Raw genomic sequence first — 15,881 nt, forward strand, 5'->3', positions numbered from 1 at the left:
CTGCAGCATGCAGGCCAAAGCACGTTCTTCCTTTCAGGCTCCACACAGATGTCCAGACCCTACCTTAACATTTTCATATTTTGACTCCCTTCAAAACAGGAATTTCAGCTGCTGCCTACTCAAAAGCTTCATCCAGTAAAAGTCAAGAGTAAAAACCTGTAGCTGCTTGGCTTGACCACAGTGACAACTCCAGAAAAGCAAAGTGGCTATTTTGGAGTTTATGGCTTTTGGAAGTAAGAGTTTCCTACCTAAATACTCCTGTTTCTCCTTGGCCAGCTGCAGTCCTTGGGCTTCCAGGCTCTCGATCATGGCTTCTCCCAGCTGGGCATTCTTCCAGGTCCTAGGGAGAGCAGACACAAAACAGACAATGTAAGAGAGCTAAGGGTCCCACAGATCGAGGCAGGGGACTCAGCCTAGCAATCTACCAAGGAATTCAAACACACAGACTCTCATCAGCTGGGACAGTGATTCTCTAAATTTTTCTCCACAAGTCAATTGGAGAAATTTCGCTGACATTCAGTAATTTTATTTTTTTTTTTGTAAATACAGGAGCTGTATGTCAACACTGCACAGCTATTCAAATGTTTTTTCCAGTGTTTTGGAGATTTCTACACTGAGCTTAGTCTTAAGGGCTCTCCAGACCAACCCAGCACATGCACAGCCTCCAACTGCAACAGGATGTACCTGGAACCTATTAAATGGATCCCGACAGAGTTTAGAACCAGATTTTCGCTTTTAACTCAACTAACTTCCCATCTGCCAGTGACATTGTCTTCTGCAGCCTTTCCAATATTTTGCTGCTATAGCTACTCTTCCCCTTCAAACATTAACTGTTTATTGACTCCTTCCCACAGCCTTCTATCATCAGCCTTTCTGGTATCCATCACCCATCCATCCTGGAACCAATCAATCCCTCCTCTGCTAAACATGTAAGCTACTAGGATTTGGTGTCTGGCCCTACACTGTGAGTTAAGTGCTTCTCCCTGTCAAAACAATGAAGAACCAGAGATAAAAGCCAGACAAGATGCTGGCAAGTACGGAGAGTTAAAGGAAGCAGGCGTATTCAAAGAGTACCTTGTGTTATTGTAGGACCATTGGCCAGAGGATCTCAAGTTCTCTTGAACACATTATGAAACTAAGCTGCAAAAAAGGCCTGTGGAGCAGATGCCCGTTACTGATTGAGCTGATGAACAGCATAGGCTTTAACACAGATATTAAATACCAAGGACAAGGACATACAAATCAAAAACAGAACCAGAAATGGAGTTTGCTGCTCACTTCTATTCATGTTCCATTAGAAAAAAATATGTACACACATAAAATACATAAAATGCATACATAAAACTAATCCCAATCTATTTATATAGATTCACATACAGGAACAGCAATTGCTGCCCAGAAATTCTGCCATCTTTATTAAATCCTAAGGGAGCTTATTAATATTAAATACCTGTAAGCCTTCCTGTACCAGGCCTCTTTGTTGAGCCATTTGAAATTGTAGCTTTTTGGAAACTGTTAAGTCGGCAACCTCTTATAAAACAATTTCAAGGCAACCTGTACTTTGTCTCTTACAAAAGCCAGACAAATATATTAAACACACATCACCCCAGGGACCAGGCAGCTCACAGCTCCAGCAGCCCAAGCACTGCGTTGTGCTCTTTGCAGACAGCTGGGTTTCTTTTCAGCTAATGAGCAGCTAGGATATTTCTAAAGTGCAGAGGAAATTAGAATGCTAATTAAAAAGTTGATGGTTTGCCCACAGGTAGACATCTCCAACTTGAGTGAGAACATGTAGGTGTGAATGTGTTTTTCCATTAACGTTCTCTGGTACAGGATGAATCTGATCCCAGAGAAACCAACAGCAAACAGCTCGGGGGGCGGGGGGGAGAGCATATGACAGAGTTTATCATATGATTACTTGGAGGGTTTCAAAATGGCTGTAGCCTTCAAGGTGTCCATTTATTAGATTCACATTTTCAGTGCTCCCTCCCTTCCCCAGCCTAACAAGATGTTTCCCTGACTGTAACTCAAAGGTTACTACACCCACTGCTGTATAACTCAGAAGATGCACCCATATCACTGTGTAGTATTTAAGCTTTTATTCCTTTTATCTGCTGGAACCAGTGCCGGTGCATAACCGCAGCAGCGGGGAGGTACAGGCTATGACTTCAGCTGAGGGGTGAGCAAGTGCTTTTTTTTATTTTGTACTTCTTACCAAGTGAGTTTTCATCAGAAAAAGCCACGTTGCTTAAAGTGCTGAAAGCAGAGGGTCAGCAAGGCTCTTGGGACAAGCAGAAAGCACCCGTATAATAATTTCTGAAAAGAAACCCCAAAGCTGCATAGTATCTCCATTTGCTATACAGCTCAAACACTGTCTATTCCAGTCCTTTTGCAGCACTGGGAACATCTCTCAAGCTTTGCCTGCATTTTACCTTTCTCAGGAGCATCCAGAACCAATTTTTGGAGACGCTTAGCACTTCATGGCCCACAGGACATATGTACTATGTTACCTAGTTCTCCCTAGGTAACAGCCTAGGATGGATAATCATCTGTATATTTATGGAGGATGAGGAAAGAGGGGACACAAAGGTAGGGCCACCCAAGGAGACAGGCTATATGAAGGTAGGGCTGCCTAAGTAGAGGGTGTGAGGTTTGAGAAAGGAAGGAACGTAGTTTTGCCAAGGGCCTAAAGGAGTAGAGATAGAGAATTAGTTCTTATCCAGCAGCAGCCACAAATATCTTCCAGAAAACAAGAGAGAACCAGGACAACCCAATTTTTTCTCCTTTCCCAAATGCCAGGTTATTTTTTTTATGCCAATCACAAAACGGCCCCATGTCATGGGTACGCAGGTGGTATGGCAACTGTTAGCACATTCCTCAGAACAAGCATGTAGTATTATTCTCAGCTGGGTTCAACCATGTCCTAGTTCATGCCTTTCTCCTGTCAAAAAGAGTTGGTGATCTGTTTCTTTTTCCCCATTACCCACCAAGTCTACTTTTAACCAGTGCAGGGAATGCCGCTATGGACATAGAGAGCATATGTGTGCCCTTCTCCCCCACTAGCAGCAGCAAAAGCCTCTCCGGGTGGGAAGAGAGCCTGGGTGGCTGGGAATCAGGGCTTTGTGCATTTCCAAAGAGCTTTCAAGATCTGGCAAGTGTGATGAGTGCAAGCCACAACACATCAGAAACGTGGAGAGACCATCAGCTCCCCTCCACATTGAATAAAGCAGTTTCCCTATCAAACCAGGAGGCTTGGAAAGGAGTGAAGAGCTGAAGGCATCACTGAGCACACTCTGATGGTGGGGGTAATAAGCAGTTGTGCAGGCACACACACACCGCCCAGCCCCAGACGTAAAGAGGCAGCACTCAAAATTGAAACACAGGAGAGAGCATAGAGGATGCTTTCTATCCTGGGTTCATTTTTTCATCTTTCTCCTATTTAACAAAATCTCAGTCTATAAAGTTGGGGGTTTTTGAGGGTGGGTTTTTTTTTTCCTTTGGTTGTTTCTAAATAACGAGGGAGACTATAGGATGATCACAATAAACTAAGTGCTGCAGTGCCATCAGCAGTACAATCTCTGTCTAGGAACAACAGGGCACTGAAACAGGTTGCCTAGAAGATTTCAGCTGTCTCCTTTTAGCTTTACCATTCATTGCAGATCAATTTACCAGCCCATGCTGTGCCTTTCTGGCTGCTGCTTGGCTCCCAACCTGACCCTGCTAACATAAATCACATAATCTGTGCTTTTCTTCACATGCAGACTATCATCAGCACTGATTAAGCTGGCACTGGAGCTGCATCGCTCTCCTCCTCTGATGCAAGAACAGAAGCAGAGAGGGGAGGGAAGGGAAGGGGGTGTCACAGGCAGATTTTTAGCTAGGTGCAGGTAGTCTGCTGTACGATAGCAGCCACCTCTCTAGCTCCTGTTTTAAACACTAGTGCTGGCATATCGGAGCAAGGACTAGAGAAAAGGCTGGCTCTGCGACATGAGCAGCCACACAGGGCTTGCTTGCGAGCACCCCTCCTGAGCTGTGCAGCCACGCTCCTTCCCTCCCATACACACTTGAAAGATTAATTTGGCCCCCAAATTATTGCCCCTGGCAATAGTTAAGTCTAACATTGGTGAAGGCAGGTGCAGACCTGTGCTATGGAAGGAAAACCTCCAAATTACTCAAGGACTGAATCTGGGTCCCTCCTCCTCTGCAGTGGCCAAGCCTGCTCGTGCGGAGTGGGTGACAGACCTCTGCCTTGAGTCTTGTGTCCCGTGGGGCTCATGCTCCGGTGAAGCTTTAATGGGCAGCTTTGTGTTGCCATTCATACAGTACTATGGAGGTAACTGAGCTTGCTCTAGCACCAAAACCAGGCTCACTGCAGCAGCGCAGAGCTTGGCTTGGGCTGGTCCACTGTAACACTGTGTTCCCCATTAACTAGAAGTGAACATTTTCAGCCTCGTAGTGTTGGAATTAACTGAGATACCTCCTTTACCATGCATACCTGTATGCACACACTGGTATTACAAGTTAAACTTGCCTGAAAGAGCAGCTTTTGTCCCTACAGTCACAAGAGATCACATACACACATTGTAATGCAGCCAAGTAGGGCAGAGCAAAGTGCTTGTTGCTTTAAGTCTCATAGCTGAATAGTAGGCTCTGCTCTACAGCTCTGGAAGTTTCTACCTGGCTTAGGAAAGTCAAATACCTTTTTAAGCGTTACACCTTCCTGCATCTGCTGAGATTTAGAAAGCCTACTCTAGCAGGCAAGTAAAGGTCTCACTAGTCTTGGGGAGCTTCTCTGCCTCCCTGTAGTCCTTCTGGTCAGGCTTTTTCCTCTTTATCCTTTACACATCTACAGAGCAGATCAAAGAGAATAAGGAATAGAAAGAAGCTTACACTTTTCCAGACTCCTGTAGCATCTCCAGCCACTGAGCCTGCTCAAACTCTGATTCAGCTGCTAGAACAATGTTACCCTAGAAGAGGGGAGGGGAGGGGGAAAAAACACCCGGATTAGAGAGGCTGGTGCCTTACGTGCCTCTGCACGAACTGGACACAACTAGCACAGCTGTGGCGGGAGGAGAGCCCCGCACAAGCTTCCACCTTCGCAGGAGACATCACATGGGAGCAATTACGACTCAGGTCTACCACACATTCTTGCTTGGAGAGATGCACACAGCAAGCGGTCATGGTAGGAATAAAGTGATAGAGCGACATGAGCTCTAGGGCTCATGAATATCTGTCTACTGGTCTGCTAGTATCATAAGACCTGCCATCAGAAAGAGCAAGTTTCCTTGTTGGTTGTCAAAGCAGGAGCAGCAGCAAAGCCTTGAGGGGACTTAGGATGCTAACCCCCCCTCTTTCTCAGGATAGTCTGCCCAGAGAGGGTAGGCACACGTTGGTGGGGTGGGAAAGACTGCCAATGTAGCCCTGCTCATCAGCAACAAAATGTTTTGTGGTGTTTGGGTTTTTTTGACAAGAAAAGAAGTCTACTTACATGAAAGTCTTCATGAGAGATCTTTATGGCATAAGGCATGCTGGGCTCTTCTTTGGGCTCCACGATGCAGCCTCCCAGGGGTATGACACCCTAGGGATGAAACAGGGCACTCCAATCAATCAAAATCAAATATAACTGTTCACTAACCAGGAGCTGAACTTTCACCCTTGGTCACTTGTGGGCCCCTGCCCTGCCTTGGCTATCCCAGGAGGGGCAATACACACAGTTCCTGAAAAGCAGAGGGACTCCCGCCACCACCAGAAGACCTCCAGGTGGTAGCTGAAACGGGGTAAAGATGGCTCTCCTGCATTTGGCTTGGAGGGAAGGCTGCTAGCTAGAACATGGAAGTGGGAGCTCTTTCATCAAGCAGGAGGTGATCTCCCGACAGGGGCAGATGTTGCAGAGCCACAGTGTGGTAGCATGAGAGAGGCTGTGCATCCATTGCAGTCACCACCAGTACGTCAACACCCCACACGTGCTGGGGACAGATGGGTGGCCTGCTGCCCCTAACCAGGCTGGGTGAAATCAGCCTCCGGTGACTACAGAGGCTAAAAGCAGAGTCAGAGCACAGAGTCCCCCCCCGTGAGAGCTCCAGGCAGCAGAGTGACAGAAGCTGCTTCTCGGGGCTGAGGGCACGTGGGTTAGCAGGGGCTGGCTGCGACCACTTACGAGTGCGAGTACAGGTTAGGAACAAGCAGCAACCAAAGCTGTTAGCCCCACCACTGACTTTGCCAACAGTATTCTCATACCCACAAGATTAGTTGATTAGGAGATCAGGAAAACTGGGGGATACATCTGTTATCAGGTAAACAAATATTAAAGTCATGTACCTGCTGAATCAATATGGAGCCTGAAGAGGTACTGACACGATTCTTGCTTTTTTTGAGGCTTCCCTGCATCTATGAGAAGTTTGTAACTTACCTTTTCTTCACTTGCTGGGCCCGGGGAGGGGCTAGAAACAGAATAACCCCCTCTCCCATGCAAAGACTGCTCACCTTGGGGTGGATGTTGAAGTATTTATTGCTTTCAAAGCTCTTCTTCTCACTCTCGGCATAGTAGAGCAGGAAGCTTTCCTTAATGATGAAGAACCTTTAAGACAGAGAAAGGAAATAAATTCTGCTAGAACAGAGGTTGTGGTTTACAGCACAATAAAATCTCCACCTAACTAAAGCTGCTTTCTGAGCAGAAGAGTTTACTACTCCCATCCAAGCCTAGGGTGAGGTGCCTCCCTCCTGTTCATAGCCAAGTGCTAGTGCTTAACACTAAGCGCTGAGTTCAAGTGCTTTGTGCTTGCAGTTTACCACAGTGTGCACACATCAGCGTTGAAAGCAAACCGTAGCATCATTTATTCACAGGGGAATGGGATGGTGGTCTGCATCCAAGACAGGAGCACAGCCAAAGCCTTTTGGCATCTTGACCTGTGTCGGCTTTTTCTAGCCCACGTGTTGGATTCAACCTATTGGAAAAGAGCTGTTCCTTTTTTTAAAGGGTCTCCCTTACATGGGCTAAGAGCAACTAAAAGCTTATTTTTGCAATTTACTCCCTGCCACCCTCTTTCCTCCCATCTCAGCATAAGCCAGAAGGGAATTGTTCCCACCATAACAGGGAGCCATATTGCAAGGAGTCACAGGCTAGCATCCCCAAGCAACTCTCAAGGCAAAAGATGGGCCATGAGAGCACTCAGGAGCAGAAATAAATTTTAGAGATATTTTTAAGCAGAGCTCCTGACAAAGTCTCCTGTCATTGACCTTTGTAAATACAAAGGAAATTGAATTTTTTTTCTCATATGCGTCACATTAAAATGTGTCTTGTTCTGCTCAGTTAGCCTTAGGTATGCTCTGATGAACACTGTACAGTAGCCACAAAATATCACAGCTTCTGTAAACCAAGCCTCTAATTTACTGGAGCATGTCCTCAAAATTGTGATTAAAGGAGTGCCACTTTTAGCTTATTTGGATGTTCAAAATGCCCCTGGGAGAGTCCCTCTTCTCTTTGAAAATCGAGGTTGCATTTACCCTGCAGGCAGCGGTACAGGGGAGAGATATCTGACGTAGCTTAAATTCGGTCTAAATCTCTGCAGCACTCAAAAATGCTGAAGAGCAGCTGAAAAGATGGGGACTGCTTTAGTAGGAAGGTTTCAAAAGAGTAAATAACAAAGAAAATATGTTGCACTGCTCTGTACATATTTTCTGATGTGAGAAGAGAGGGATTTGGAAAGAAAGTGAAAGGCAATAAGCTCAAAATTAATAAAGAATGCCTTTTTACACTGCACAAAACACTGCTGTGTAAATCACTTTCACATGGTCCCGAGGACAAGAGCTATGAGGAATCTGGAAAGGATAAGGCATGTCAGTGAATAATGAGCACATCCCCAGGAAAGCCTCCTGCTTCTGGGCAGAAAGCCTCCACTGAGAGGGATCGGGAAGAGACTTCTCCAGGCAGCACTTTCCGGTTGTGCAGCCCAGGGAGTCCTGCACCTTCCTCTGAAGCCAGCGTTAGAGATGGGCTACGGGACGAGAGGTCTGATCCACAAGAGCAATTCTAATACCTCCATGTGCCTGTCCCCACCCCAGTCCTCTCCTGAAGCAGAGGGCCTGTCAGATGGAGCCAAGCGCTGCCTCTAGTACAGACAATCACAGCAATTGGGTACTGGTTGAGTTCCTAAAGCTAAAGAAACAGGTTGAAGCTGGCAGGGAATTATCATTATAATAGAATATATTATTATAATAAATATATTAATAATAATCATCATTATTATACCTGGGGGAAGACTTTAGCACTTCCACCAGCTCCCATCTCTTGATGTTTTGCTATGGCTCTGGCAACATAGATGAAGTTGACACATGCCATGGAAATGTGAGCCATGGGCTCACAGAGGGACGGACAAACACAGAACAGAGCTAAACTTCTGAATGCCTGCAGCAAGCTCGAGCTCTGGACCTACTGTGCGCCTGCTCCAAAATGTTTAAAAGTGACAGTCACTGAACATGTGCGTATTTACATCCGGAAAGCTTCAGAATGCACAAACATCAGCAGCAATTATTGTGCCCCAAATTTTTTCTTCTCCTTGCCCACTCATCTATACCTGTTCATGTTGCCATCACAGGTGGAGAGAAGCAGCCAGCTTGCTTCCTCAGCAGGACACTGTCTTCTCGTTTGATACTCCGGGAACATCATGGTTGACTGCCTAACCTCACCTCTTGTTCCTGACCACAGCCTGGCAAAATCTCTCTAAGCAGACCAGCACGACTCAGTGCAAAAATCACTCTTCTGCGCTGAGTTCATTTAGTTGGCAGAGGACCAAAATGGTGCTCATTCACAGGGCAGCCTGTCCAGCAAGTTATTTGAGTAGGAGCAATTGCTATTCACCTTCCACCCAGGACCATCTCCCTTCCAGCCTGAGCTCGTGTCCCAGTGCACCTCCGCGAGGAGCTGCATCTAATGTCCCCTCAGCTGGGAAAGCAATGTGTGACCCCACCTGTGGTGGCTGTCCATACTCTTTCTGTGTGATTGTAAGAGGTGCCTAAGGTGGACAGGGAGATGGACTGTCCATGGGGCACAACTTGCTTTCCCTGTGATGGGAATATCTCCATCCTAAATCTCTTGCCAGCATCACAGATCAGGGACCGGAACGGTTTCCTCATGACAGTAGGCAGGGACGGGAAGGAGCATCCCAGAGAAGGTGGGAGGCTGAATTGCTCACAGAACTTTGAGACACCGGCCCATTTAGCAGATGCATTAGGCACATCTCTGTGGGACACATTACTGATAGAGTGGATTCATCAAGGTCTCACCTCTGTGTGAAACAAGGATTGGTATTTTCAGATATATTTGCAATAATGGCAAAGGCAGCCATGACCCCTGCGGCAGGCTCAGAGCTGACCCTGGCCAAGGCATATATGGAAGAGACCTCCACAGAGCAGACGGGGCTGGTTTCTGGTTCCTCCTGTCCACATCACTTCTGTGAGCAGCAGCCTCGTGCCTTCCTGTTTCGTTTTTCCTCCTACCTCTTGTCATTAAGTCCATAAGAAAGTTTCTTTATGAGGAGCTGCATCTTCACTTTATGTCTCTAATGCTTAGTTCAACGAGGACTTGATGTTTTAGAGGGACACGTTGCCTCATCTGCACAATAAATGCAGAAATAGTGTCTTTAAAGAACAATCCTGCTTGGCCAATGGCCTGTGCTTGGTCCAGTGGGTCAGAGTGAACCAGATACTGTGGGCACAAATACAAAACTAAGGAATAAAAAACAGCACACCACATGAAACAGAGAAAGTCTATTCATCGCTTTCAACGGTCTTTTCAGTCTGAACGACCTCGAGAAACATTTGCAAGATAGGTAAAGATACTGATCTTTAACTACATGTGATTTTTAATCTAAACGTTAACACCCAGTTAAAGCCAGGCTTTAGTTTGTTACATACTTTTTGTCTGCTCAGTGCTCCTGATAATCCCCATATTATAGATTATGTTCCAGTGGAAAACAAAATCAAAACAAAAACAAGAACAAAGCATAGCACAGATCTCTGAGAATTGATGTGCCTCTGGTAGATTAATGAACTTTTAGATCCCTGACCTCACAGATGTGGAGAGAATCTGTGGGGATTTGGAATGAAAATGTACAAAATAGGAGTTTAAAAAACAATTACAACAAAACCCCACAGCAAATAATGAAGGAAAAACATTGACAATCTGGTTAGCTGATGGACATAATGTATTTATGTGCAGATCATAGTCCCTCACCTATCCTTACCTGGTAGACAACACCTAAGCAACCAAGATCACCACTTTAACTTTGACTTTCAGGACGAAGTCTCCATACAATACAAGGATAACTGATTCAGCATGATGGAAAGAGGGATGAAGTGAAAGAGTAGAGGAGAAAGGGTTACAAGACTCAAGAGCAAGTTGAAGACTGAAGCAGCAGCCAGGTGAGTGAGAGCAGAAAGGGAAAAGATGGCCAAGGGAGAACGGCGAGAGACACCCAGTTAGGGCTGGGGACACTGAACACATATCTGAATTAGGCACAGATGTGCCAGCAGAAGAAAAGGGAGTGCTGGAAAGACAGGGGAAGATTTGGAATACAAACAAGAAACCAAACCAGAAGAGATTTAAAAACAGAGCAGCATTCAAAAAGCCTGGAGAGCAGCAGCAAAGGTGAGAGAGGTGAGAAGACCTGGTACAACCATGCACACTCCACATGCAGCACAATACAAGAGCCATTCAATGCATGGTCAACTCCTTTGGGTCACCCATCCCCTGTCGCTAGATCCTGCACTAAAAACCACTGAAACCGCAGTGTAATTAAACTGGAATAGCAGAGGAACAGTGACAATCCAAGTGACTGGGATGTAAAGCCAGCGACGTGATCTGCCAGGATTAGACACAACAGCTCTATACTGGACAAGTAGAGATACCTGATCTCTGGGGATAAAGTGCTTTCTTTGTGTCACAGAGGGCTAACGAGATTAATTAGCTAATCTTTGTAAAAGTTTTTGAAGTGACAATGGCCCATGTTAGGTATTTAATTATAAAACTGCAGCAGTCTCGCTGGTCCTTCCTTCCAATGGTGGTTTTCTGGGCACCAGTCCAGGAGCAGAGGCCATGAATCCCGGTTACTAGATCAGCCCACTTCTCTCTCCCTGGGGACAGCTCAGGAAAACGATGGGCAAGCGATCTTTATCAGCATGTCGGCTCAGGGACCGCAGTACCTGTCCCTCTCTCTTCCTCTCCTGACAGCTCCAGGCTTTCCTGCCTGGCAGCTGGAGCGGTGCCCAGCCGGGCAGGGAGCGGGAAGAGGTGCATGCTTCCTGACAGCAGCCAGCCAAGGGGGAAGTTTCCAAGGACGAGAGGCAGGCACACGGTCTAGCCTTGACTCACAGCCCCGCTGCCTCCGCAGCTCCTGCTGCCCCTGCGCTGCACGCACGCTGCTGTGCAGCTGTGTGCTTTCTAGTTTTTTTGAGAGCAGAAAACAGTCCTGAACAATTATCCTTTCCATCTGTCCTGTGACCACGTGCAGTGACTATTGGTAGCCACTCTGCTGGAAAACAAGGTTACGTGCGTGCTTTGCAGTAAAACAGCCAGGACTGGTCCATGAGAAGATAAAATTCCTCTCTTAACTGTGCTGTGTTTCCCTCCTTCCAGCAGGAACTGGCATCTCTGATGGATTTACTCAGAGGTATAAGCATATTTTGTGTTTTGTTCTCTACTCTTTTCAGTTCCTCGTGTTCCACCTTGCTTTTCTGACTCTGATTGACCACCGAGCAGATGCCCTCCTGGAGCCGTCCCCCTTAGCCCCAAAGTCTCACACCTGAATGGTGACAGTCAACTTAGAGCCTGACATTTCCATACGGGGCTGGGATTATTCACAGTAGAGAAGGATGTGTCACTTCCCACCTGCAAAGCTACAGCACCCTGTTCATGCCAGGTACGTACCTTGTGCATTTCATTCCAGACTCCGTGCCAGGCTGATGTCGTTACCAGTACCACTTCCGTGGTAGGGAAGAGACTAAACTGGTTGTTGTTAATTGGAAGGGAGAATGGGGTGCAGTTTGGTGGGAAGAGGAGGACCGTAAGTCAAGGGCTGAGAATATGACTTTCCAAAGCCACTCCAGCAGTGACCCAAGCTTAGTCTGGTCAAAGGCACCAGTAAACTCAGAAGATGGTTGTCTCTCTCTTGGAAGGGTATTACTTTACAAGGAAAGAAAATTCACATTAGGAATAGAACTTCTTCTCTCGGAGAGATAGGAACTAGGATGCTGCTAACGGCATTTCAGATTAAAGCTCTGAAGGGCAGCATGCTCAGACGTCAGCCCTGGCAGATGAACACAGCCACGCTGGTCCAGTGCCAGAAGCACCCAACCCATTCTCGGTCAGTACCTGAGGCAGCACACAAATGCTTAGGCTGCAGGACAGGCCACTGTGTGGGCAAGGGAAAGGACCAAAAGTGCTCCAGACAGCTGCCTCATGTCAAGTCTTGCTGTCCTCACAAGTGCCATCAGATGCCAGCCCTGACTAAAACAAGGCTCTGCTATCCCTCCCTGCTCCCTGCATAACCTCTACTGCTGTGAAATCCCCAAACATGGGATTTCAATCGCCAAAGCACTGGACATGATGCCTGGACTTTTTTCCTTGATCCATTATCCATTCAGCCTCCATCCTTCCCTTAAACACTTGCTTTCCTTCTCAGTGTCTCCAGCAGTACTGTTGCTACAGGCAAATGAATAGGATCAAGCCAGTAAGCATCATGCATCTCTTCACCACCACACAGAGCCATCCGCATGGCTGATGGCCTGATGCGACCAATCCTCCTGTTACATGCTGGTTTATCTCCCATTGCTTGGAAAGACCTTCCACAGGACAGGGAGTAGTACTATTGTCCAGTGCAAAATTACTTCACAGCAAAGGTACTACCTGTAAATACCAAATAGATAAAAAGTAGTAATCCAAGATTTCAGGACAAAATCTACATTGCTCAGAGATCAGATCCTCAACGGTATCTAGCAATAGCTGTTTTTTTCTCTTAATTTAACTGGAGTGGGAAACGCCTCTTCTTTTCATAAAATAATGCACTTGACCAGCTGTATCTTGCTGGGCATGGGGGGTAGGTGGGGGGAATGGATGAATTGCTCCTTATCCCCCCATAATGATTGACTTATAACAACATGCAAGATGTTTTACTTTAAAGCAAATCTCTCCTGTGATTAAAAAAAAATCTTATTGTTCCTCCTGTTCCAGTCTTTTTACTCTGGAAACCCCTTCCTTCCAAACCCTACAGGTTCCCTGTGTTCATCTCCCACTGACCCACCTCTGGTCCCACAGGACCCTCAGCCGCCGTGCTTGCAGCTAACCTTCCAAATCATCCCTGCCCCATGGTCACCTCCCCATCTCTTCCCACCTGCTATCACTAAAATATTTACCACTTGCTGAAGATGGGGGTGACTTCCAGGAATAGAACAGCACTAAATAAATAATGACAGAGAGAGCAGAGATGGGCCATTTGCCTGCCAGAAGTTTTGATTAGGAAGAAGAAAGTCTTTTAAGAACGTCTCCTCCATGGCAAATTACCTTCCCCTCCGTTATTCTGTCCACTTCTTTTCCGTAACACAGTCACATTAGTTTCCAGACATAACTCATTTAAATATCAATGTTTGGGAGCTGAGTAGGGAGCATTAGCACAAATTCTCTCCTGGGTGAAAAAAGGCCACTGTTTTCAGAGGGGGTGTTGCAGGGGGTGTACAGAATAAAACCTGCATGCAGGTCAAAGATGGCTACAAACACAAAAGTGCTTCCCAAGCAACATTTAACTGTTTGTTTAGACTGGACAGCACCGTGGTTACTACACAGAGCAAAACTGGGAAAGCTGGGTTTAGAAATGGATTTGATGCCTTGTGTCTACACTGCAGACTGCAGCACAAAGGTACCCACAAAACGTAAGTACCAGAGGTAGCCGACAGACGTTGCTCATTTGCAGGTTAATTTATTCTTCCGAAAAGCCTTGAGACACACTGTGCTACAAAGGCTACAAAACTGCCTTTCAGCTCCAGAGGCAGCTCAGGCTTCCTGTGCTGCCTTTCATTAATGACTCATTTGTGCCTTTCCCCAGTGGAAAGGGGGGGGGGGGGGGAAATGTTACTTTACTTTTCTGGCAGACTTTTTCATCTGCAGATATCAAACTACTAAAGGCAGGTAAGTACTACTATCCTTTAATAGATCATAACAAATTCCTGCGTCACAAAACATATCTCTGGCAGTGATAGGGTGAAAATGCAAGTTTCTTCGGCTGCTAGTCTTCTAAGTGAATCATTTGGCAATGACGTCTATCAGCAGTGACATTAATCTGCCATCCAGGAATGCTGGAAGGCTTAATCCATTGGATCACGTACCCCCAGTGAGCAATGAGAGAGCGCTATACCATGTTTCTGTGCAAGTACCCATCCATAAACAGTCTTGTCTCATCATTTGACAGCCAGCAGAAAACTCTCCTGTGGGATTCAGCGATTCGCATAAAGAAACTACACCAACTTTAAACCTCAAACTGACCCATCACTTCGGTGTTATAGAACATACTTCCGTCCTTGGTAAAAGGTTATAGCAAATGCTTTCCAGCTCCAAACTTCCTGGCTGCTTACAACTCCCTAGCACCAGATGGGAGAGAATTCAGAGCCACCTTCCCCCCAGGGACGAGAGTCTGCATTTGCTGTTCCAAGCATGCCATCACCCTCACGCAGCACAGCGGTACTGGTGCTGGCCCACAAACCCCTGCAGCCCACACACATGCACACACAGTCCCACACCCACAGTCAGTTCAGCCTAGCCATCTCACACCTGATGGACTCAAAGAGCTCTAACGATGAACAAAGTCAAGCAGTTTGGGGGCCAAATATATGAGCTGACTCTTCCTCTTTCATGAAATGATCATAGGATCATTATCCAGAGGAGGCAGCTAGTTCCTATTCCCACCCTGAAGTGCACATAGCACAGGGTCTAGGCAGATAAAGAAGAAAGCACAATGGGGTGCCACGTGCATAAAGCAGACTCAGAACAGCAGGGAAGCTATGCCTAAAGTTTCACCCCTTGTCTCTGCCTGGCTAGCTGCACTTGAAGAGCCAAGCACTCAGGCTCTAACTTACCCCAGCACCCTTAGGCTTTGTATTTTCACCTGAGCATCCCTCAGCAACTGTGGCTTACCTCCTGGACCATTTGGCCGACTGCCTCCCAAAGGGTCTCTTCCAGAGCACGCCATACAGCTGCACTTTGGTGCTGATGTCCAGAGCATCTGAATCTGCCTGCTCCATCGACGGAGAAGGGGATACGGAGCTGGATTTTGAAGCGAACATTATAGATGGATCTGGTTCTAACTCTCACCCTCTGCACAGCAGCTCAGGGAATCCGATTAAATGCAATGAACCAGAAGGACGTAACCAGCCACTCGAAGCGGCAGACAGAGAGACTGGCCTATGGTTTGAATCAATAACTTGACTGCTCAGCACTCAGTCAATAACTGTCTCCCTGATGCACAGATGATGAGAGTTTCCTCATTGCGTATTACTTCCTGATGCGTTACAGACAGCACACATCCCAGCCCAAGGAAAAAAAAGAGTTAAGAGAGCCAGAGATCAGGAACACAGAGAGGCAGAAAGAGCTCATCAGAGAGAAAGCTCCCAGCAACAACATAAGCCAAAATACCTCTGCACCAGAGCCAGCTCGGAAGGTTATTTCACTCGACATTGCAGCACCCCAGGCAGAAATCAGGGCGAGATGGATGCTTTACTGTCAGGCATCTCTTACTCTGACACATACACCCAAAATCTTGCACTTGGAGACAGGTTCTTCTCATTTGTCCCAAGGAAAAGGGGAGCAGAGTGGGTGGGAGCCAGCAAGTTCAATCAGA

The 15,881-nt window shown here is 46.6% G+C and overlaps 1 protein-coding gene across 1 annotated transcript in view; it reads right to left on the reverse strand.

Moving 5' to 3' along the window:
- PLEKHD1 (pleckstrin homology and coiled-coil domain containing D1) overlaps positions 1-15,285 on the reverse strand; it is a 29,990-nt gene extending 14,705 nt beyond the window's left edge. The window contains exons 1-5 of the mRNA XM_072864253.1: positions 15,179-15,285; positions 6,484-6,577; positions 5,489-5,578; positions 4,891-4,967; positions 249-340 (exon numbers count right to left, since the gene is read on the reverse strand). Coding sequence (XP_072720354.1) covers positions 249-340; positions 4,891-4,967; positions 5,489-5,578; positions 6,484-6,577; positions 15,179-15,285 — 460 coding nt within the window. The remainder of the gene's footprint in view (positions 1-248; positions 341-4,890; positions 4,968-5,488; positions 5,579-6,483; positions 6,578-15,178) is intronic.
- Positions 15,286-15,881: the final 596 nt, after the last annotated feature.

Source organism: Ciconia boyciana, chromosome 6, assembly GCF_034638445.1.
Source record: "Ciconia boyciana chromosome 6, ASM3463844v1, whole genome shotgun sequence".
In the NCBI taxonomy this organism is placed as follows: Eukaryota; Metazoa; Chordata; class Aves; order Ciconiiformes; family Ciconiidae; genus Ciconia; species Ciconia boyciana.